General features: G+C 45.0%; 4 protein-coding genes and 1 long non-coding RNA gene across 9 annotated transcripts; 4 read left to right on the forward strand and 1 right to left on the reverse strand.

Annotated features, from left to right (window-relative positions):
• The first annotated feature begins 1,349 nt into the window (after positions 1–1,349).
• Positions 1,350–2,852, forward strand: LOC143373026 (uncharacterized). 2 transcript variants are annotated; one of them, XR_013086411.1, is made up of 2 exons: positions 1,350–2,030; positions 2,233–2,852. It is a non-coding gene; the product is annotated as an uncharacterized LOC143373026 (long non-coding RNA). The 2 variants fall into 2 exon arrangements; XR_013086412.1 differs by having other exon boundaries at positions 1,350–1,974.
• Positions 2,773–6,307, reverse strand: LOC143373021 (aquaporin AQPAe.a). The gene is made up of 7 exons (XM_076819782.1): positions 6,148–6,307; positions 5,907–6,082; positions 5,504–5,647; positions 5,203–5,436; positions 5,014–5,094; positions 4,523–4,722; positions 2,773–3,748 (listed from the first exon to the last, which is right to left on the reverse strand). The coding sequence occupies exons 1-7, from the start codon at positions 6,164–6,166 to the stop codon at positions 3,700–3,702; spliced, it is 903 nt and encodes a 300-aa protein (XP_076675897.1). The 5' UTR covers positions 6,167–6,307; the 3' UTR covers positions 2,773–3,699.
• Positions 6,308–6,452: 145 nt separating this feature from the next.
• LOC143373138 (odorant receptor 43a) lies at positions 6,453–18,040 on the forward strand. Of its 4 annotated transcripts, none has more exons than XM_076820077.1 (5): positions 6,456–7,799; positions 8,711–8,810; positions 8,884–8,994; positions 9,076–9,231; positions 9,304–9,656. In XM_076820077.1, the coding sequence occupies exons 1-5, from the start codon at positions 7,000–7,002 to the stop codon at positions 9,355–9,357; spliced, it is 1,221 nt and encodes a 406-aa protein (XP_076676192.1). In that variant the 5' UTR covers positions 6,456–6,999; the 3' UTR covers positions 9,358–9,656. The 4 variants fall into 4 exon arrangements, with proteins under 4 accessions (XP_076676194.1, XP_076676191.1, XP_076676192.1 ...); XM_076820078.1 differs by lacking the exons at positions 6,456–7,799; positions 8,711–8,810; positions 8,884–8,994; positions 9,076–9,231; positions 9,304–9,656 and adding exons at positions 13,959–14,841; positions 15,577–15,676; positions 16,869–16,979; positions 17,049–17,204; positions 17,277–18,040; XM_076820079.1 differs by lacking the exons at positions 9,076–9,231; positions 9,304–9,656 and adding an exon at positions 17,049–18,017 and having other exon boundaries at positions 6,453–7,799.
• On the forward strand, positions 10,525–12,563 carry LOC143372843 (odorant receptor 4-like). Its single transcript, XM_076819437.1, has 5 exons — positions 10,525–11,419; positions 11,481–11,580; positions 11,655–11,759; positions 12,285–12,440; positions 12,503–12,563. Exons 1-5 carry the CDS (start codon positions 10,632–10,634, stop codon positions 12,551–12,553), a joined length of 1,200 nt encoding a protein of 399 aa, XP_076675552.1. The 5' UTR covers positions 10,525–10,631; the 3' UTR covers positions 12,554–12,563.
• Positions 18,041–18,565: 525 nt separating the features above from the next.
• Positions 18,566–21,232, forward strand: LOC143373190 (uncharacterized). Its single transcript, XM_076820179.1, has 3 exons — positions 18,566–19,380; positions 20,508–20,793; positions 20,994–21,232. Exons 1-3 carry the CDS (start codon positions 18,602–18,604, stop codon positions 21,042–21,044), a joined length of 1,116 nt encoding a protein of 371 aa, XP_076676294.1. The 5' UTR covers positions 18,566–18,601; the 3' UTR covers positions 21,045–21,232.
• Positions 21,233–22,451: the final 1,219 nt, after the last annotated feature.

Below are 22,451 nucleotides of genomic sequence, written 5' to 3' on the forward strand. Positions count from 1 at the left end.
CGGATGCAGCAGGTAATCAATAGTTGCGCCGCTCGAGTTTCATATATACATGGGAGACGCCTGAACAGTAAATAAACGAGAGCCTTCTGTTGTTGCACGGCGACGTGCTTCCAATCACGTACTCCGCGATGTTTGCTTCGCACGCACAGGCCCGCGTTTCCATCACGCGATCATCCATGACCTAGGTCTACTACCGCGCCGACGAAATGTCAAAAGTGCGATCAAACTTCAAAGTGACACGAGCTACGACCATGCTCGAATCTGAACGGCCGCGTGCGTGTTATATTGGCTTCGACGAATGGTATCTACTTCGATATCTGAAATGCGATCGACGATCTGCTAAGGTGGCGGGTAGTCCACGTCCTCGTCTTTTGTATTTTATTTTCCCTGGGCACGTCAGCTGTTCCAGGTCGTTCTATAGCAGAATTGGACAATATTCGAATAAATTGTTATTTGAATAAATTGTTATTCGAATAAAATGAAGTTATTCGAGAATAATCAATAAATTTTTATTCGAGAATAACCAATAAATTTTTATTCGAGTTCAAAATTTATTCGAATAACGCCCGACTGTGTTCTATTGTAGAACAGATATGCGCAGAATTCACCCGAAGCACGTTGAGCCGATGAAGCAAGAGTGCCTGCACTTCACGAGACAAGCTTCGCTCGGCAAATGTACTTTTCTACTTTATTTTCCACGTGACAGTGTTGGTAAATGAAGATTAAAATTCCACGCTATTATCTAGCTTGATACGGTGGTCGATGAGAAAAATAGCAACCCGTTGGGGAGAACTGATCATATCAGAGGCGCACCCAGAGGGGGGGGAGAAAAAGGAGATTAATGTAATCACGACCGAAGTAATTTAAGAGCTTTGTAAAAATAAAAGAAAATTGTATTTCATTTTAAAAATAAATTTTTATAATCACTTTATTGAATTCGGATTAAACATATTTTTATCGGCTCAACTCAGCCCCCTCCCCGGATTGAAATCCTGAGTGCCCCACTGCTGAGAATGATAGGCTTGTGCCCAGCGCACGCTCCCGTGACTACGCGTGTTACGCAACATCGCGTAACTCGGTGGAGCAGTTTCCAGCGTGTTTTTTTTTTACTACATTCTGCCTGCTGAGGAAAATTATGCTTCTTCGTGAATAAATAAAGAGACAGGAGACTCATTGCGTGACTGTTTTTATTGCAACTGCGAAAACAACGGGTTGAAAGCTACAACCCCTTCGACAGAGTTTTAGCTGCATGCTAGATGAGTAAACTGGTAGTTCGTTTCATAATTTCTGTCGTGACGCATAGAGGAAGTTTGCGGCGGCTATTTTGCCGCACTGCGCTCCCCGAGGAAAAAGCTACTTTTCGCGGAATAAATAAAGAGACTGCGCAAAGCTGATCGCGAGACTGCATTTATTGCAACTGCCCCAAGAACGGTTTGCAAGCTGCAACCCCTTCGGCAGAGTTCTCCCTACATAGTGGATGGGAAAAGTTGCATGTAGGTAATTCGTTCCGTAACTTCTGTCACGGGGGACGCTTGATGTAAATAAACAACGAGACTAGCGGAAATACACTTCTGCTTAATGAATCTTTCCGGAATCGTAAAAAGGTTGGTAGGTAACGGCCGTCGACTTATTTAGGAACTGCGCATTCCACGCGATCAGTTACGATCGACTGCTCAACCGGCGCGCAGATGTGCCCCGGGGATGAAATTCAACCCCTAAAACCGGTACGTGATCGAAGCTTGAAATTCTAGAAGCGTCTGCGAACCGCCCCATTATCGATTCACTTTCTGGCCAGGTCGTACCTGTGGAATCATCTGCGCAGGATTCCAACGACGAAAATAGACTTTACAGTTTCACTTGGCTACGCCCTTCAGGACGTTGGATTGCTCCGTAATAAGGCTATTAATTGAAGCTGTCGCAGTTTATATTAAGTCAGCAAGGAGAAGAGATTCGAAAGTACTTATGTAACTGAAGGTTTGTATAAGAACCCAGCAGGGCCGAAGCGTTTCCCGGAAGCCGCGTTTTAAGGGGTTAGTATTAATTTAAAAGAAAATGACGGCTATTTAAAGTTGAAATTCTGATTTTTTTCGCGTTATTTTTGCACGAAAAAATCAGGATTTCAACTTTAAATAGCCGTCATTTTGTTTTAAATTAATATTTCGGAAAATTCTCTCCGTCAACTTGAGGATACATTAATATACTAACGAAATCTTTTTTGTTTTTCGATTTTAGATAATCTGGTTCCGAAAGGCAGTGCTCGCCGCAAAACCAAATTTTTAAAAATGCCTCTTGGATGTCGGTTGTCAGTTTATTATAAACGTAAATATTTTTCCACGAAAAAATTACCAAATATTCTTTAAATGTTGCTCTTTTAGGCGCAAAAAGTTTTGTCAAAATATACGCTTCCGCTTCTTCAACAAAAAATTCACAAATATTCGCCTCTTTTCGGCCGTCTGACTAGGTATAACCCCTTAAAAGGCCCCGCGGTCCACGAAAAGGTCATCGTAAATTTTGAGCGGCAGGACGTGGAATTTTGGAAGCCAGCTTTTCACCCGGAACCCGGAAAAGTTCACGCCGGCCCTGGTCAACCCAGCATGGGGTGTACTCGTATCGAGACAGAAAGATTCTTGGGGATGTTTCGTGCCGTAAATAATACTCTCGGAAGGGGGTGGTCTGTATGCGTTATAAAAAACGATATGGTCCAGTTCCTCAGACTTGTACTTGTATATATTTAATGTATAAGAATATACGATGTCTGAATTCGTGTATACATATACGTGAAACATTTTATTATTCGTAATTTTTTCTAATAATAATAAGTTATTTGTACATCGTCGATAGGCATCGAACAGTTTCAATTAACGATAAGCAGTGGTGGATTTAAGGAGAAAGGCCCAGGTGGCAGGGGGCCCATTTCTTCGGGAAAAATGAAGAGGCAGTTTACTAAAAACGGGTTATAGGGTAAAGTAGCCGAATACGCCGACCTCTCCTAATACGAAAGAAAAAATAAGTTTCAGTGAAAAACGAACTGGGTCTCATATTAGGAACCCATTTTTATTATCTGCGTATTTGAATGACTTTCGTTTTTATTTCATTATGAAGAAACCGAAACTTTGTTATAGTATTTTCCAGCTGGTTGATAAAGAATACATATTCTACTTTTAAAGCGTGTATCGAATTTTAATAGAAGTGTTCTTAGTCAAGAGTTATGATGTTTTTAAGAAATGGGTGTCATATTCGGCTACTTTACCCTAGTGTAGTACTTCAGAAAAAAATATAGTGTTTACATAAAACCGTAATATTTTTTTTTGAAAATGGGCCCATCGGGGCCATCTGGGCAAGGGCCCAATCGGCACCTGCTCATCGACCACCCATGAAATCCGCCACTGACGATATGACTTTCCATTAATTATTCGTTAGTAGGATAATAAAGTAATTGATCTAAACGTTCATTCTTATAAGATCATATAATCGTCAGGCAGTGGGAATAAAATTACTTTGCTTCCGGTATGGTACAAGGAACGTGCGATACGAACAGTGCGAGGGAAATGAAATACGCTCCATTTTGTGCAGCGTACACCGACATCTCTGGCAACTTCTTGTACTACCTTGGCAGCGTCGTGGAAGACCGTTGCTGGCAGATGATAATCGATGCATAAAAGCTGTGAAAAGCATGATATCGTTCCTCGATGGTACAGATTACGCAGCACTATCGTCCTTCCTGTGTATATGTTCGCGTTTCTCGCTTCTGGCAAATAAAAAATACATTATTCCAGAATAACGTCACATACAAGCTAGGCGGCCGTCCTTAATTTACTTAAGAGTAATTGTAGCGATTTCTTACCCCCTCAGGCCCCTAGTAAAAGAATTCGTAAGATTTCATATTGCAACCCTCTCCCCTTCCTTACGTAATATATTTTACATTGCATTTTCTCAGTTACTAACCCTTTCATTACGGCGTAAATTTTGGCGAAAGTGCTTTTTTCTATATTATATTTTTTAAACTATCAAAGATGCTGACTAAAGTCGATGCTATGATCGGCAGCTCGTTCCGTGATGCCGACTGAAGACGGCGTTCGTGCGCACAGGTCGTCGCGTGGATGCCGTCTAAAGTCGGCGCTAGTATCGAAAGGGTTAAAATTCTTTTTAAAAAATTAGGAACATATGGTTAAAAAAATATTACGGAAGCCGCTACCTGACTTCCTCTCCCTCCTTTGTAAGAAAACGTTAGAAATTCGTGCCACCCCTCTTTCAAAAGCCTTACGCAATTTAAGGACCACCCTTTACTTGCTTATTGTCTGTCGAGTGAATCGCTTGAGCGTCTATTGAAGTGTTTCATTATACACAGACGCAGGTGCTAATCGCTCAAGCGTCTACTCTTGCTACCTGTGTTACTCTATCGCGTTAATAAAACGCCGTAATCTACCTAGCTCAGGATATCGTAAACAGGTTCAATTATTTCGCAAAGGAAGTCTCTGTGAATAGGGATCGGACAGTGAACGAGGCTTTTGGCTTTACTGACCGAGGCGATCCGTTCTTCAGTCTGGAGTTAACATCGTCCTTAGAGGATCTTAAGTAGTCATCGGCATTCGGCGACGCTTTAATCGCCTTCATTTCTATGAACTCGTGCTCGTTCGCCCCGTCCGTCTCCTTCAGCGCGAACAGCATCTGATAAGCGTAGGTTCCGAGTAACGCGCCGACGGTCGGCCCGAACCAGTAAATCTGAAGTAGGTTTCATCGAGAAAAATAGAGAAAGAAAAGCTATTATCGAGGCTCGTAAGTCGCGATCTAATCAGTAAGGCGGCGAGCAAATATTTGCACGCCTCTCTTCCTAAATCTACGAAGGAATGACGTCTACTTAATCGATAACGGAGACGCAAGCTGGTGTCTCTTATCGAGAACTGATGAGAGATTAGAGCCGAGAGCTGGCTGGATTATATAAACGGTTAGGAAAAGATTTGTGAAATCTCTGAGTGGGCTAATAAATCAAGCTATCGAGGCGATCGAGCTCACCCACTGATTCGTCCAGTTCCCGTTCCAGAAAGCGGGCCCGAAGGTGCGCGCCGGGTTCATGCTGCAGCCGGTGTAGGGGCTCTGGAAAGAACACCACGTCAACGAAAATACCCTCCGAGACCGTCATGGCTCTGCCAGCGGCAAAGCTCCAGAGGTTCTGGAGAATTCAGGGGAGAATGAAAGGTTTACCGCCGCGAGGGAGATGCCGACGACGGAGAAGCCGAATCGGATCGCCGTAGAGTCTGTGGTGTGCGCGCATCTGGAGTCCCAGGTCGCGCAGGCCGCGCAGAGTATGAACGACGTGCAGAGGACCTCGATCAGGATCGCCTGCGCAGTGTTGATCCCCGGATGGACGACGGTCACGCAGTGCCCCACCGACGAGTTCGAGTAGCCGTCGTTGAACAACTCGGGCGGGGTGACGATCTGCTCCAGGAAGAATAACGATCAGCCCCGGTGTATAAAATTGAAATAACCAAACTCGCCGTCTTACCATTAGCGCTTTATAACCGATGGTAGCTCCTACGAATTGGCCCACTATGTACAGGGCACCCGTTGGAATGCTTTTCAGCCCAATTATAACTGCCCCGATCGTGACGGCCGGATTCAGGTGAGCGCCGCTGACGTGGCCCAACATCTGTAACAGGGTACAGGTTCTCTGTAATCGTGGTAAGGGGAGGTGTGGATCTGGGGCGTAGCAAGGGAATCGTTCGGTTTTAAATTGAGCTCCTGGTGACTTTGAAGCGAACTCACATGGGGATGGTAAAGTGTCTCGGTGTAGATTAAACTGAAAGTGTTTGGAACTCGGCAAAGTCAAGGTGCCTTATACATTTCGAAACACTCCGCGATTAATATTGAGCGTGTTGCATCGATACCTAAGGATCGATGATTCTTACCATGATCAGAAGATTAACCGTCATACCGAACGCCATGGACGACTGCAACGGTGGTGGCGGTGCAGGGCCCATAGTACCGAGAGAGCCCATGCAACCGATGAACAAAAGTATCCCGGTGCCCACCACCTCCGCGATCACCATCGTGGTGGTGCCCTTGTCCATCGTCCATTTGGCGTCTGAAACAATAACTGCGGTCACGTTGGAATGCTTCGTTAATCCAGCGAGAATCACGGCCACTCACTCTGCGAGTCTTCCGCCATGATACACGAGCCAGTCTCCCGAGAGAACTGAACCGCTACCGTTACGTTACCGATGCTGTAATCAGCACTCCAATTACTTTAACAATACTAATCGATGGCTATCGCGGTACGACGTGATACAGGGAAAAAAAGTCGAGCCGTCTTATCGGCGATGAGCTAGGAACGAGACACGTTGCATTCTTTGCGGAATCGGTGCACGATGTGGCGAGCACGGACGAGAATTGCGAGAAATTTCAGGCTCGTGGCAAGGCAGACGTTGCTGGGTGACGTACCCAATATCGACGGTATCGCGCGATAGACGATTCTGATTCATATCGCGAACTCGCCGGCGCTGGGGCAGCGCTTCCTTCGAAATCGCCACTCGCGCAGAAGCGACGATGTCATTCTTGCAGGTCGAGCCGGAGGTACTATAATCGCGGATGGATTGCGAGAAATCAAGAAAATGCCGAGTAAACGGTCCTTGGGTATTCAAATCGCGGCTTTTATTCATTCGGAATCGGTGGAAATCGTACTTGGCCGACGATCCTGCTTCAACCGGGCACCGTAAATCGCAAGGTGCAACCCCCCTACCGTAACAACGGCCCCAAGGCAATCTTAAGGGAGATTGGCCGGGATCTTTACCTTGACCACTTTATAGTTTCCCAAGATTGACACAAAATGCCAGTAGAAAATTGCTCCGTGGAATTGTTGGCGCAAGCGCCGACGCACGCTGCCCCGTCAACATTGTCGCTAGTCGCTACCGACTGGTACTATCGTGAGTGACTTACTCATTCTTTGTCGAGTGGCTACTGGAGAGACCTTTTCTCAGCCAGGGAAGAAGAGGAATTTTTGACATGACGACTGACACTGGTATCCCTGCGGGTTACCGAAATATTCACTATAAGTCCGATACCAAGTACACGCTTAATGTCGCGAAGACGCTGCTGACGCCGGTCGGCATCTGGCCGCTGCAGAGGAGCGATTCCTCCCTGGACAGGGTTAAAAGGTTCGTCCAAATCGTGACGGTGTTCGCCCTGATGTGTTTCCTACTGATACCGCACGTGATCTACACGTTCCACGACTGCGAGGATCTGACGCGTTACATGAAGGTGATCGCCGCGCAGGTGTTCAGCTTTCTTGGGATCATCAAGTTCTGGGCGATGATCGTTAACAGGCAGGAAATGAGGTGCTGCCTCGTGGAAATTGAGGCCCACTTCAGGGACGTGGAGTGCGAAGAGGATCGGCTGGTGATGAAGAAATCGGCAAAAATCGGCACAGTGTTCACGACGGTGTACCTGGGCCTGACTTACTGCGGTGCTCTCCCCTATCACCTTATCTTACCACTGCTGTCCGATAGAATCGTCAAGTCGGACAATACTACTCAAATACCTCTGCCTTATCTGAGCAACTACGTTTTCTTTGTGATCGAGGACTCGCCGCTGCACGAGATCACCTTCGCCACGCAAATGATGATCAGTTGCATCATACTGTCCACCAACTGCGGCACGTACCTTCTCATCGCCTCACTCGCGATACATTCCTGTGGCCTTTTCGAAGTCGTTAACAAGAAGATTGAAAGTATCTTCGAACTTAGCCAGGATGAGCTGCAGGAGTGTTTGAATCGTGTCGTTCAGCATCATGTCAAAGCAATCAAGTGAGAGCACTATAATGCGTTAAATGGCACAGGCGTGCTAAGGAATACTGGTAGAGTAGATTACAGTGATTGATAAAGGGAATCGTTGTTCCTTTATGTAGACAACATGATAATAGTGCTGTGCTTTGAAAGTTCATCTTTGTAGAACAATATTCATTTCGTCATTAAGGGGTCTCCCTACTTCGACGGACGAAAGATGACGCGAACTTTGGGATTTTTTTAAAACAAAACCATTAAATATATTTACTTCCAGCTTCGTGGCTTTATTCGTCAATCATTAGAGAATATGAAAAAGAAATTTGCATGCAAAAATATTGGTTATATCCGGAGTTACAGTGCTTCAAATAGAGCGCCTTGCAAAAATTATATGCGCATGGTTAGCACGAAATCAGCCGTTGTAGTTGTCTGAAATATACAATTTAAAAATTTCTGTAATGTGCATGAGTGTGGCTATCGTCTGGACTATTTAGGTTAAATGAGAAATACTGAAAAGTAAAAACAAACGGCAGCGTCTAAAACAGACATAGATTTCTGCAAAAAATTCGCTGGTTTCTTAAGTCGCGAAAGTCTAATTTTGAAAAAACCGACTTCGTTTTAGTAACAACGAGAATGGGACATCTACTGAAGATATATACCAAGTTTGAAGTAAATCGGGTGATTGGTTTTTGAGATATCATGCTAACCAATTCGAAAAACATCGTTTTGCGAAAAACGCATTTGAAGTTTTAGGTACCGTTTTTTTTCAACTAATTTTTTTTTTAAATGTTGCCTAAACATGTACAAATATAGGCACAAAGTTTACCAATTAATATAATTTGAGGGATTCTCTTAAAAAAATCCCAAATATCGCGCTCCTTTTCAGGTCGTCAAAGTAGGGAGACTCTTTAAATGACGTCATAAATGAACTGCAGGTTCGCTGAGATGATCGAGGAGGCCCTGAGTGTCGTGTTTCTGTTGGAAATTGTCTGCTGCACCATCATCGTGTGTTTCCTCATATTCGGAGTGATTTTGGTACTAGCAAAATATGTTTAGAGGAGGGAAAATGTAACCGCGCAAAATTCTTTTACGATAACTCTGTTGCCAGGAATGGGCAGACAACCGACCCCTCAGCACAATCACGTACTTCGTCCTGATGACGTCGATCTTCATTAACGTGTTCATAATATCGTTCATCGGTGATCGGCTTAAACACGAGGTTGCTTTTTGACAAAATCGCGCTAAGAAACTGTACGAACGTGACGCTGTCATTTTAATTGTATGCATTTTGGATATAAAGAGCGAGAAAGTGGGGGAGACGTCGTACTTCGTGCCATGGTACGATCTTCCCGAGGACATGGCCAGGAATATACGAATGATCATGCTTAGAACCAGGCGCCCGACGTGTCTGACTGCTGGTAAGCTGTTCGGTCTCTCGCTGCAAGGATTCTGTGACGTAAGTTTGGACGTTCGAGCGTTGGATTTATTAGCGAGAAGCCTTCTGATCAAACGGAATGAAATATCGTAGTTCTGTAAGACCTCGGCGGCCTATTTAAATTTCCTGCAAACGCTGACAGCATGAGTGCCAATCCTTCATTTTGAAGCGGCTAAAGAAGAGAAAGACACGATACTGCGTGGATTCTGTGCTGCAGAAATTCGGTCTTTTCCATTGCACTCGACGAAACCATCATTTAACTACTTGGAATCTCAGAGAGTTTGGAAAAATCTGTACCGTCTGTTCCATGTAGAGAGACGCATGTTGGCAAAAAGTAATCTGTGTGTTAAAGTAAAAGCGTTATACCCTCCGTGTATTTCCTATTACGTATTCCAATCTCTAAATCACTAATGCATTGGTAGATGCAACTCGTCTCACTATGTACGCCACACGTCCTTAATTATTCGCAGACTTAGCTGCCCTGAGCTACCTTAACTCGAGAAGCCTTTCCAAACACACACACGATCCTGAATAGACTCCTTAGGATCTTTAGATTTTTTTAAAAACATTTTTCGAAAGTACATATCCTCGAGGATGCACTGTTAAATTTTCATGGAAAGATTCCAATTATTTTAGCTTCTACATAGGCATTTTGTAGGGAGCGCAGAGGCTCGGCCTCTATAGATGAACATTTTAAAAGCGTTCTTCTCGAAACGTCATTTATTCACATCGCGCAGGTAAAATCTAAAAAAAAAGGATCTTACCTTGAAGAGCCGACTCGCGAGTTACAAAACACCACTCACAAAGAAACCACCCGTCTAGCAGGAGGTCGAGTAATCGACAAAAGAGAACAGTTGAAAACTACCCAGCGTAGGTAGAATCCCTTCCTCATTGAACTGTAAAAACACCTGGAGAGTGAACAGCAGTGCGAAGAAGTAGAGGCGACAGCGGTCCGAGGGAAATTGAAGATAAGCGGTGAACCTACCCTTCTTCCTAATCTTACTCTCACTCTGTACTATCTGCGTCACGTATGCATGTTGTGCGCGGGTAACTTCACTCACATGCACTGTACATCCGTAGCCTGTTGTAAGAAAGAGAGATAGGTTCACCCTAGATCTTCCTCTTTCCCGGACCGGCCACCATTGCTCTGTACACTCTCCAGGTATTTTCATAGCTCAATGCCCTACCTATAATGTACACCCATTACCGTTCCTAATGTTCTGATTGCTCCTGGAACTAAAATTGCTCGAATTGTATTTCACGATTAAATTGGGGGTACTTACGTAAATGTTACCTCATTACACGCAAGCGTAATGCTTTCCATTCAACGAACCCTATTCCATCACGCATGCTTGCTTAGTTAAGCCCCAGCGTCCAGTACGTTACTAGCAAGCCGCCTAGATTCACTTGCAAAAAGAAGCATGGAAGAAATGGCCTCGGCGGAGGACTACACCGACGACGTGAAGTACGTCGTGAAAGTGGCGCGCGCAATCTTGTGGATCGTCGGTGCTTGGCCCATTCCCGCCACGTCCCCCAGGTCCAAGAGGATTAAGCTGAGAGCTCAGAACGTGGTCGTGTACTTCTTTTTCGTTTTCACCATAATGCCAGGCCTACTGCGTATGTTCCTGATAGAGAAGACTATGCTGAAGAAGGTGATGATCATGGGGCCGGTTCTCAATTGCAGCATGCAATTCTTCAAGTACACCATTCTGTTGTACCATTCCGAAGAGATCAGGAGAATCATAGCCGCGATAGGGCAGGATTGGACGAGTGCTAACCAGGTGGAACGAGAGATCCTGCGATCCAAGGCGAAGGTCGGACGAAGAGTGGCGCTGATGTCAGCGATGACAATATACTTCAGCGGTTTCGGCTACCGAACCTTCATCCCACTATCGAAAGGGACGGTCGTCACGGCTGAGAACGTCACTATAAGACCGCTGGCCTTCCCGGTCTCCTTCATCTTCTTTAACGAGCAAATCTCGCCGATTTACGAAATAGTCTTCGGCCTGCAATTCGTCGCCGGGTTCCTCACCTACTCAGTGATAAGCGGCTCCTGCGGGATGTGCGCGCTCCTCATCCTCCACGTCTGCAGCCAGCTGGCGATTCTGGTGAACAAGATAAACAGGATCGCCGATGGGGAGAACATCGACGACGCGGTCCTCCAACGGAGGATCGTCGACATCGTCGAGCATCAGACGAAGATTAAAGGGTTAGTGTCGGGGGCTGGATGTAATCCTAGGACGGCACGTTTCTATTTTTTCGAATTGCAGATTTTTAGCGGAGGTCCAGACGATCACGGAATATATTTGCTTGGTTGAGATTGTAGGAGCAACGTTTCTCATTTGTATCGTGGGATATTACGTACTGATGGTAGGGACGATGCTGGTAACGGGAGCGGAGTGGTAGGTAGCTATAGTGCAGTGACTTAAACAATCGCATTCCAGGAGCTGGGGAACTTTGGAGCAATGCTGGTGTATATTGTGTTAATGTATGCTATAACATTTTCGGTTTTCATGCTCTGCTACATTGGTCAGCTCCTCGACAACGAGGTACGCGCCGCTGCTTTGTCTGGCACGTAACGTACCTATTCTACTGCGCTCCTTCGTTGTTCCCGTGAGCGCGAATGGGAGTCATCCTTTTATACATGGTTTTTATAAATATGTGGGACAGTTTTACGGGGTGGATTCTACTTATCAAGATAGCAAAGAAAATGCATAGTTTTGCAGTTATAAGTATTTTCATATTCCATAGAATACGGAAGGTTGAGATTGAATTTGGGAGGAATTTGCGGTTGAATGACGGGTAATTGTAATTCTCCGTTCTAACCGCTTAGTTTGCACGCCAAAGTATGAACAGGCGAACGCGTTTGTCAGCTGACTCTGATAGCTTTCTCAAAAAGGCGCTTCGGACCTGTATTTTAAGAAATATGGAAATGCTTATAAGCAACATTTTCGTATACCAACTTGTCTTAGTATCTTGACGAGTAGAACTCATCCTGAAAAATTGTCTTATATATTTATAAACGCCCTGTACATTAAATCAATCGATTTAATCCCAAGTGTTTCCTTGAACAGAATAGCAACGTCGGGCAGGCGACCATCACCGTAGATTGGTATCGCTTCCCAGCGAAAAAGGCGCGGTACCTGGTACTCATAATCGCAATATCCAATTACCCGATGAAACTGACGGCGGGAAAGATGGTTGACATGTCTTTAGCTACTTTCACCGACGTAAGTACGCAAGCAGCTTTGTACACGTGTAACCATGCTTCCTGTGAACTGTACTGTTCCAGATTATGAAAGTGTCGATGGGGTACTTGAATATGTTAAGGGCAGTTATATGAACACGAGGACGATTTATTGTACGATAAACAGGGGGAAACATTTTAGATCATGAAATATTATGTACAAACAAATGTTGCAAAACTAGGGCGTTTTAATAGACTTAATAGACTAGAGATAGTATACATAATAGAATAAAATCATTTACTCACATGAGAAACAAAAGATTAGCTTTAAAAAGTAACTTTTAACCATGGACCTAAGAATTAAATGGACGGAGCACAAAGTCTCAACCTGGACGAGGGGGTCGAGCCAGTCGATCGGGAGGAGAGAAGTCGTGGTGGACGACTTGTGATTGGCGGAGTAGTGCACATGCGTCGCGCTTTATTTGAAACGGAATGCTTATATAGGGTATATTAAAATGATTCTTATATGTATAAAACTATACATATCTTTGTATACTTATATATTACTTATATATGTGTACTTACATATGAACCCCTCAATTGACGAGTGGCATAAGTTTTACCAAGTCCTAAGACACCAAAGTATAATGCTGCAATTACGTATTAACATTTCAAACTCAACGACAAACTTAACCATAAAAAAATAGAAAAAAAGGCAATGCCTCTTATCAATGATATGTCACTTTCATTAACCAATCACCGATCGTCCACCACCGCATGCGCAGTATCATGCACCCCCCTTACTTATACCCGCTTAGGCCCCTCAGCTTTGTGCTCCGTCCATTTAATTCTTAAGTCCATGATTTGAAGTCTTTTAACCCACTAAATATCAACGTATACGTTTAATGCCTCAGAACATCGAGGGCAATGGAGTAAACAATATTACCCCGGAATTAGTTATAGAGAATTGTGATTTTCATTCGTTAATACAAATAAACTGCTAATATCTAGTCGAAGAAGCGAGAACTAGCTTTGGTCGGTACTGCACGACACTCCCCTGAAGCTTCAGCAAATCCAGCTACGATCCTTCTTACACTCCTCGTGGAATCGCTGCACAATGGAGCATCCAGATATGAGTTGCGAGAGAACTGCGCGCTCGCAATTGATAATACTGATTCAAATCCCAGAATTACAGGCACAACAACAGCGATGCTTCCGCGAGAGTCCCTCGTGCAGAAGCAACACATCTATAATTCTCGGAGAAAAGCGAATCAAAGTTTTCCACCGTCGAAGGCGGATTGGTGGGTATCGCGAAAGCCCCGGAACCCTTTTCAAACTTCACAGCTCGCGGTTTATTCATGCGAAATCGCTCGCGATCGTGCCTCACCGGCAATCTTCCTTCAAAACCGCGCCGCAAATAGCGAAGTGTACCCTCTTTTCAGAAGGGCTATTATACTATAATCGCACTAGCATTAGGGATTCTAAAGCTCTCCAGGACTGCAGCGTACGGCTGACCGAAAATTGCCCGGCGAAACTTTTCACGCAGGCGTCAAATGACGCTGCGCGCCAACGTTATCTCCGGTCTCTACCAGTCGCTGCGGGGACTTTTAGCGAGCCAGTAGAGAAGAAGAAACAGCCGGCGACATGCTAGATAAAGCTGGTGCGCTGGCGAATTACCGAAACGGCAATTACAAATCGGACACCGAGTACACGGTCCGAATCGCGAAGTCGCTGCTGACGCTGATCGGTATCTGGCCGCTGCAAAGGGGCGATTCTTCCCTGGACAGGGCTAAAACCTTCATCCAAATCGCGACGGTGTTCGGCCTGATGTGTTTCCTGCTGGTGCCGCACGTGATCTACACGTTCCACGACTGCGAGGATCTGACGCGTTACATGAAGGTGATCGCCGCGCAGGTGTTCAGCCTTTTAGCCATCATCAAGTTCTGGACGATGATCGTCAACAGGGACGGGATCAAGTACTGCCTCACCGAAATGGAGGCGCACTACAGGGACGTGCAGTGCGAAGAGGATCGACTGGTGATGACGAAGTCCGCGGAAATCGGCCGATTCTTCACGACCCTGTACCTGGGCCTGTCTTACGGCGGGGCTCTCCCCTATCACATCATTTTGCCGCTGATGTCGGAGAGGGTCGTCATCGGGGACAATGTCACTCGGATACCTCTGCCTTATCTGAGCAACTACGTTTTCTTCGTGATCGAGGACTCGCCGATGTACGAGATCCTCTTCGTCTCGCAAATAGCGATCAGCAGTCTTATATTGTCGACCAATTGCGGCATTTACAGTCTGATCGCCACCATTGCGATGCACTCGTGCGGCCTGTTCGAGGTAGTCAGCAGGAAGACTGAAACTTTCGTCGAGCACGGTCAGACCGAGCTGCACTGTCGTTTGAGGGACGTTGTTCAGCATCACTTGAAGGCAATCGAGTGAGTATTGACAGATGGGTGTATTCGTTCTGGCAATTAGGGCGGATATTAATTTTACGGATTTTCGTTGCCTCGAGTAGCTAGTAGTTACTTGAATGGTAAGGGGAAAAGCAGGGAATGTCCATTGTTAGTTATAACGTAGGTGTGTTGTGTTGCTGGCAAGTGGGGCCACAGAACTGCCGTATCACTAAAAGTTATAAAGTAAATATGCCTGTATAAGACAACGTTAAAGATTTGGTGTGCTGGTTGAAAAGAGGTAATGTACACCCTCCACTGCAACAAAAGTAGGACTGTCCCCAGTGTTTCTACTTGCGCTATGTATTTCTGATTAGTATAAGCTTGGACTGCGTCAGGAGAACTCGGACGTCACTGTGTATACATCCTTGTTTTGATAATAATAGTAGTGGATATTTATTTTGTTAAAGCATTCTGCACTTGAGAGATGTTAAAACAACGTAAAACAATTATCTCTTTGCTCAGTTCTTATCTGATGGTTAATTAGAGCATAAATTGTTCGAGTTAAGAATAATACAGTTAAGCATTCAACCTAGTTTCTTCAAGCTGCTTCTCAATAAAGCTGTTTTGTGACATTCCTTGCCTCTTCGCCTTACCTTTCACTTATTCTCTTTTTGGCAGCCCATTTGCAGACTAGATTTTACATCGATGTTTCTATTGTTATTGTATTCCGTTCCGTTGCGACCGTTATCGTCACTGGCCGACGAAAATGGACTTAAGGTTCGCTATGACGATCGAGAAGGCACTGAGCATAGTGTTCCTGTCGGAAATGGTCGGCTGCACTATCATCATATGTTTCCTCGAATACGGCGTGCTGCTGGTACTATTAAGGCCCGGTGCAGGCGAGCGGATTGCGACAGTTTGCCGGCGGTTTTGCGACGCCACGATTCGAGTTCTGCGTTTTCTTCTCAGAGGAGCATTTAGTTCCATGTTTATGGATTTGAGAGGGAGACATTTTCTTGCGTTGAATAAACGTAAAACATGTTTCGCATTCATTCGCGGTGGAGCGGTACGTACATTCGTCAGAATGAACGCAAACATGCCGCCTGGTAGCCGCTCAAATTTGCGTTCCGTGTGACCTGCTTCAATATAAAGGCTCCCACAACGCGAATATTCGCGCCGCGGAGCGGATCCGACGTGGATCTGATGAGACTGCCCATAAGCCACCACCGAAGTTAAGCATCATGGGGCGCGTACCAGGGAAAGAGGGATGACCGTTTTTCTCCTGGCGCGTTCGCTTGCTGCTGGCAACCTTACGGGTATTTGTATTTGTATTTGTATTTTGATTTTCCTGTGTTATTTACACAGGATGGCGTTTCAAGCATTTTGCTTATATTGCCCAACGAACATTAGTCAGTCATTCCACTTTTCCCTCCTCTCTCCTTCGGATCCCAGCAGCAGCAGCGCACCGGGAGAAAGGTGGTCGGTCACCCATCTTTCCCCAGTACACCGCTCCGTGACGTTTAACTTCGGTGATCTAACGAGAACCGGTGTATACATCACGGCTACGGCCGCTGGTTACCTTACGGGTAGGTTTCCCCGGTTGCAAACGTATATAATTCGTGACCGTTAAGGCCTGCCCAGTAGCAAAAATTCCTTACGGTGATCCCATCGAGTCAAGACGTGGTCTCTCAGACCTCACTCTGCTTTCCGTCCACCCTGTGGCCTGCACGGTGGTCTCCTAGAAAGAGATTAAACGCTCACTCCATCTTGCTTGGTTTCAATGCTGCTATAGAGGAAACTCTGAGGCGCAGCGCATCAGTTGGACCTTGAATAAACCGACACTATCTACCCACAAGCCACCACGTATAAAAAAAAAACTGCTGCCTTATCCGATCCGCGGCGCGGAGCGGATATTCGCGTTGGTTTCGGGGAGCCTTTAATCTACGTTCGGCCAAAACGCGGCGGTAAATTGCCGCAAGCCGCTCGTCTGCACCGGGCCTTAGCAAGAAATACTTTCAGAAAGCAAAATGCTGGTATCCGAAAATCCTTTACAATGATATCATTTCCAGGAATGGGAAGATCATAACACGCTCAGCACAATGACTTACTTCGTTCTGATGACGTCGATCTTCGTTAACGTGTTCATAATATCGTCCATCGGGGATCGCCTTAAACAGGAGGTGACTATTACTGTACATCAGAATCGTCGTAATTGATCGAATCTTAATGGCACTTGATTTGTCACAAAGAGCGAAAGAGTGGGGGAGGTGTCGTACTTCGTGCCCTGGTACAATCTTCCCAAGGACATAATAAATAATATACAGATCATCATACTTAGAACCAGTCGCCCGACGAATTTGACTGCCGGCAAGCTGTTCGATCTGTCGCTCCAGGCATTCTGCGACGTAAGTCTTTCAACACGCCACCTTTAAAACAATTAAGAAAACTTGTCGTGAGAAATCATTGTAACATCGTAGGTGTGCAAAACTTCGGCGGCGTACTTTAATTTCCTGCAAGCAATGACGGCATGAAGGATTACAACATCGATAGTTTATTATAGGCAGCAAACGAAGCGTAAGACATGACACTGTACAGGTTCGTGTTTAGCCATTGCACTAGGCGTGATCGTCGTTCAGCTACTCCGAATGTTACCAAATGCAACTATATGTACATACATTCAGACAAATCTGTATCACCGCTTCCATTTAAACAAACATACCGCTCGTTTGCTGCAACAACGACACAACTAAAGATTTGCAGTTCTTCAGTTATTAGCATAGAAAAATCGGTTGTTGTCGAACGAAACTTTTCCCCACCGGTTTCCCAAAAAATCGTGAATTTTTAGTTATGTCGTTTTTGCAGCAAATGAGCGATATATTGGCAATAATTAATCCCACCAAGTAGTGTTAATGATGCAGCCACTTTAACCCCTGAATCAGTGCATTCATACGCGCAGCTCGTCCTTTTTAGTACACCCCTCACGCGTAATTAGTCACAGAAGCTACCCTCGTTTGCAACGGTACAGTAAAATCCTTCCAGGCGAAGAGAAATATAATTTGAAGGTGGTCGAACAGTTTAACAATACTATCACCAATTAGCATTATCCTAAATAGAATCCTCAGAAAATAAAGCGTACCTTCAAGACACGAAGGGCGAAATCGATGATCCGTTGGCACAGATGCTTCCCATCAATATCTCTACCAGTAAATGGAAGAATATAAAAATTCGGATCTAGCATCGCATTTCACGTACAACCTTTCTTTCTATTTTCTTTTTACGCGTGGAAATCCTCAATGAACATCCCGGTTCCTAGAGGGTGGACCGGGGTAGTGGCTGACTCGTACTGGTCAAACCCCCACACGGTGACCGCCTCGCGCGGCTGGGAGGGCATCCCGAGAACCAGATTGGCGATACTACCGGTAGAAAGGGAGTCCCGGGTGAAAAAAACCACCCCCGACTCCTCCTCCACCACCCGACGACTCCACACAGTCACCCCTGACGCCGCGCAATTTCACGTACGCTTTAGTACAGACCTAGTCAACTCCCAGCCAGTAATTTGCATTACCAATTGAACCATAAACGGTCAATTTCTACACATGTCTAAAATTACTTTCGAAACTAAAATTACTCGAAAATGGTGTTGAAAAAAAAAAACAGTTGTTTCGTTCACCAATTTATGCACGCAAGCGCAATGCTTCCCTATGGAGCCTACACCCTCAGCGTGCTTGGGCACTTGCGATCGGAGTTTCGGTTGCTACGAACCACTATACCCTTTCGAAACGCGAGAGCAAAGCCGTAAAGAATGATTGCGGAGGTGTGCGACGACGGTCGTCCGAAGTACATTGTGAACACCACGCGAACTATTTTACGAATCCTCGGTGCCTGGCCGCTGCCGGCCGCGTCCCCTTTGTCCGCCAGGATCAAGTGTAGAATTCTGAACTGCATCGTGTACTTCCTGCTCCTGTTCACCATAGTCCCGGGTGTGTTGAAAATGTTTCTACAAGCGACCAGCACAGAGGCCCAGATAAGGATAGCGGGGCCAGTTATAAATTGCACGTCCCAGTTCATCAAGTTCACCGTTGTCTTGTACCGAGCGAAGGAGATCAAGAAGAGCTTGGCTCTGATCAGCCATGATTGGATGGGCACGTCGGAGGATGATCGACATATGTTGCGCGACAGGGCGATAATGGAGAGAAAAGTCGCGGTGATATTTCTCTCTGTTATGTACGGCGGCGGTATGGGATACCGTGTGGTCGTTCCTCTACTAAAAGGGCCCATCGTCACCGCCGATAATGTCACTATAAGACCGCTGTCCTGTCCGGTGTACTACATCGTCTTAGACGAGCAAACCTCGCCGGTCTACGAGATCACTTATGTCCTGCAATGCATGGCAGGATTCGCTATCTACGCGATAATGACCGGCTCCTGCGGCACATGCGCGTTCCTCGCTCTGCACGTGTGCCATCAGCTGAGAATCCTGAAGAGCAAGATTACGACGCTCGGGAAATACCAGAGTGCGGACGTGAACGTTATACAGCACGGACTCAAGGATATCATTGATCATAGGACGAAGATTAAGGGGTAAGTGCCTTGGCCCGAAGCGAATAAACTGGGATGGTGGACGTTGCCAGGGGGATTGTCGTTGTAGGAATAGCTGTCGTAATATGTTCGGGTGCTACGGAAAAAGAGGTACAGTGGCTCGCATTAATATTCGGACAGGTTTTAAAATCGCATAATTTTTTTAGAATTGGTCCAAACAACCTGAGTTTTTTTGAGAAGCTAGTAGGATTAGTTCGCTAACTGACGCGTTTCGTCGTTTCGAAAAAAAATGTATTTGGTTGGAATAGCGAAAAGAATAGTAAAGGTCGATTTTTAAACTTTTTTTTGTGAGCTTGTAATGAAAATTTAAAAAAAACGTTTGTAGATTGCAGTAAGTTGTATACGTGCCGAAAATTTCATCAAAATCGGTTAACGTTGCTCCGAGCTACAAACGTTTAGAGATCGCAGAATAAGGTCGAGAATCGCGAAAATTCCCGAAATCAGCGATTCTCAAAAAAAGTTTAAAAATCGACCTTTACTATTCTTTTCGCTATTCCAACGAAATACATTTTTTCAAAACGACGAAACGCGTCAGTTAGCAAACTAATCCTTCTAGCTTCTCAAAAAAACTCAAGTTGTTTGGACCAATTCTAAAAAAGTTATGCGATTTTAAAAAGTGTGCGAATATTAATGCGAGTCACTGTAGGTCCTCCGCGCTACTTGCCACTCCTTCCATCCTAGCGATGTCGCTAAACGCGACCCTCCGAGCTCCCTTATTCCAGGCTACCTCTTATGCGGCTTCCTGATCCCACATTATTAATACTCCATGCATAAGTAACGCACTGATAAGGGGAATCTCTTGTATCGTAACCTATTCGTTCGTTGCAGATATTTAGATAACGCGCACACTATTATGGGGTACATCTGCTTTGTTGAAACTTTATGCGGCTCGTTTGCAATCTGCTGCGTGGGATATTATATGATTCTGGTACAGACAATGACGCAACCTTTCGTGTGTCTGCATACGTCACGCAAAGGGAGATTTTCCGTGCGATCACTATTACTAAACGCGAGCTATTATGTTTCAGGAAATTCATAAGGGTCACGTTGGAAATATCTTTTTACACATCATCTTGGTATCCGCGATAATATTCTCCGTTTTCATGCACTGTTACATTGGTCAGCTTGTCGTCGACGAGGTACGCGCCACTGTCTTGCCTGACGCGTATCGTACCTATTCTACTGCATTCTACCGCAGCTTCAGCTGTTGCACTTAATCCTACGCGTTTTCGTAACCAGAACAGCAGCGTTGGACTGACGGCGAACACTATGAACTGGGACCATTTCCCAATGCATAAAGCGCGATGCCTGATACTCATAATTGTAATATCCAATTACCCAATGAAGCTGACGGCAGGCAAGATGTTTGACATGTCTTTAACTACTTTTACCGATGTAAGTAGTCAGACGACGTCGTATCGACGAATTGAAGAGTCTTTGTTGAAAACACTGCAAGTGCCAAAATTAAAAAAGAAAAAATTTTGATCGGCAAATGATCTACGTATCAATGATAATACTACAGAATTTCTTTTTTGACACACACAGTGTTTTCGACAAGGACTCTTCAATTATATCCTGTGATTTGTGTCTTCCAGATTATGAAGATGTCCATGGGATACTTAAACTTGCTGCGCGAAGTATTATGAACAAGGAATTCCAAGATTCACGTTCCATTGAAAATCGTATAAGATCTTAAAAGAAATACATTGTATAAACTTGTTTGCAGCAGTTGCTCGTTTAATAACACTGGACTAGTCAGCGTTCAAGCGAATCTTTCTTTAATATTAGCAAACATCAGTCCTATTAATAATTATGTGTCTTTTCTTCTATACATCCTTGTAATTTCCTTTTCGACGTGTTCATGTGCCTAATTGTGCTGGTCGCTGAACAAAATTAACCCCTCAACGACCGACCCCTGAAACGAAAAACTGACCGCGAGGCCCGGACCCTCGGAACGAAAACATCCACTGTTTTCCCGGGCGGTATAGAAAATGCGGCTTTAAGGTCTAAACACATATATCAGTTTCGTGTCAGTACCGTTCCGGCGTGCCAGTGCTAAGAAGAAGAGGGGCATAGAGGGTCGCTTCTTCTTACCACTGGCACGACAGAAAGGTACTGACACGGAACTGATATGTGTGCCCAGAATTTTAAGGTCCGTACGAGATGCGAAGGTGGGTGACTAGTCGAAAATTTATTGTTATGCAATTATGAGTTCTTTGGTATAACAGTATGAAGCTTTCACGAGCGATAGAAAAAGATCGCGCCTCCGTCAATGGAAAAGTCTAACCACAAATCAGGAAACCAGTGAATTGGGGTTCACGAGACTTCTGTGCTTGATAATTATAATCGCAATGTCTAATTACCCGATAAAGCTGACGGCGGGCAAGATGGTCGACACGTCCCTGGCCACTTTCACCGATGTAAGTGAACAGGCACCTTCGTATTGATCGGCACACGTATCCTGTAAATCATATTTTCCAGATTATAAAAGTGTGGGATGTTTGCACACACTCCGGGAAACTATGCAATCAGAAATTCAAGTCTTCCTAAATAGTAAGTGGTACTTCGGACCCAGAAACTGCTTCTTGTTCGCATCATTTTACCTTAGCGTACTGATAAAATTAAACTCACCGCTGCTCGAGCAAACGTATCTCCCAAGAAGAATCAATTTTTTCCACCATTCATCTTTAACCCAGTCAAAGTATTCACTGTTCGATAGAATCAATGGAAACATCATCGGCAAAGTGCATACAGGTTGTTACATTAAATTAAATTCCGGGTAGCTCTGGTAAATTTTACTCATGTTAGATTCATCATCTCTGCAATGTGCATCGATGTGAACTTTATTCCCTTCCCCTCGTACGCCTACACCCACCAAGCCCGGTGCACGCAAGACAATGCATCCCTTTCTCTGTATACACACCCCCTGCTGCTAGTATGTTGAAACCGAAGTCCATTTGAAATGTACCGTTGCCGCTCGTTCGCAACTTCGTTCACTTAAAAATATACCGATCAGGAAAAAAAGGGAAGAGACTCGTAATGACGCGCGCACG

This window comes from Andrena cerasifolii, chromosome 9 (assembly GCF_050908995.1).
Source record: "Andrena cerasifolii isolate SP2316 chromosome 9, iyAndCera1_principal, whole genome shotgun sequence".
Lineage (NCBI taxonomy): Eukaryota > Metazoa > Arthropoda > Insecta > Hymenoptera > Andrenidae > Andrena > Andrena cerasifolii.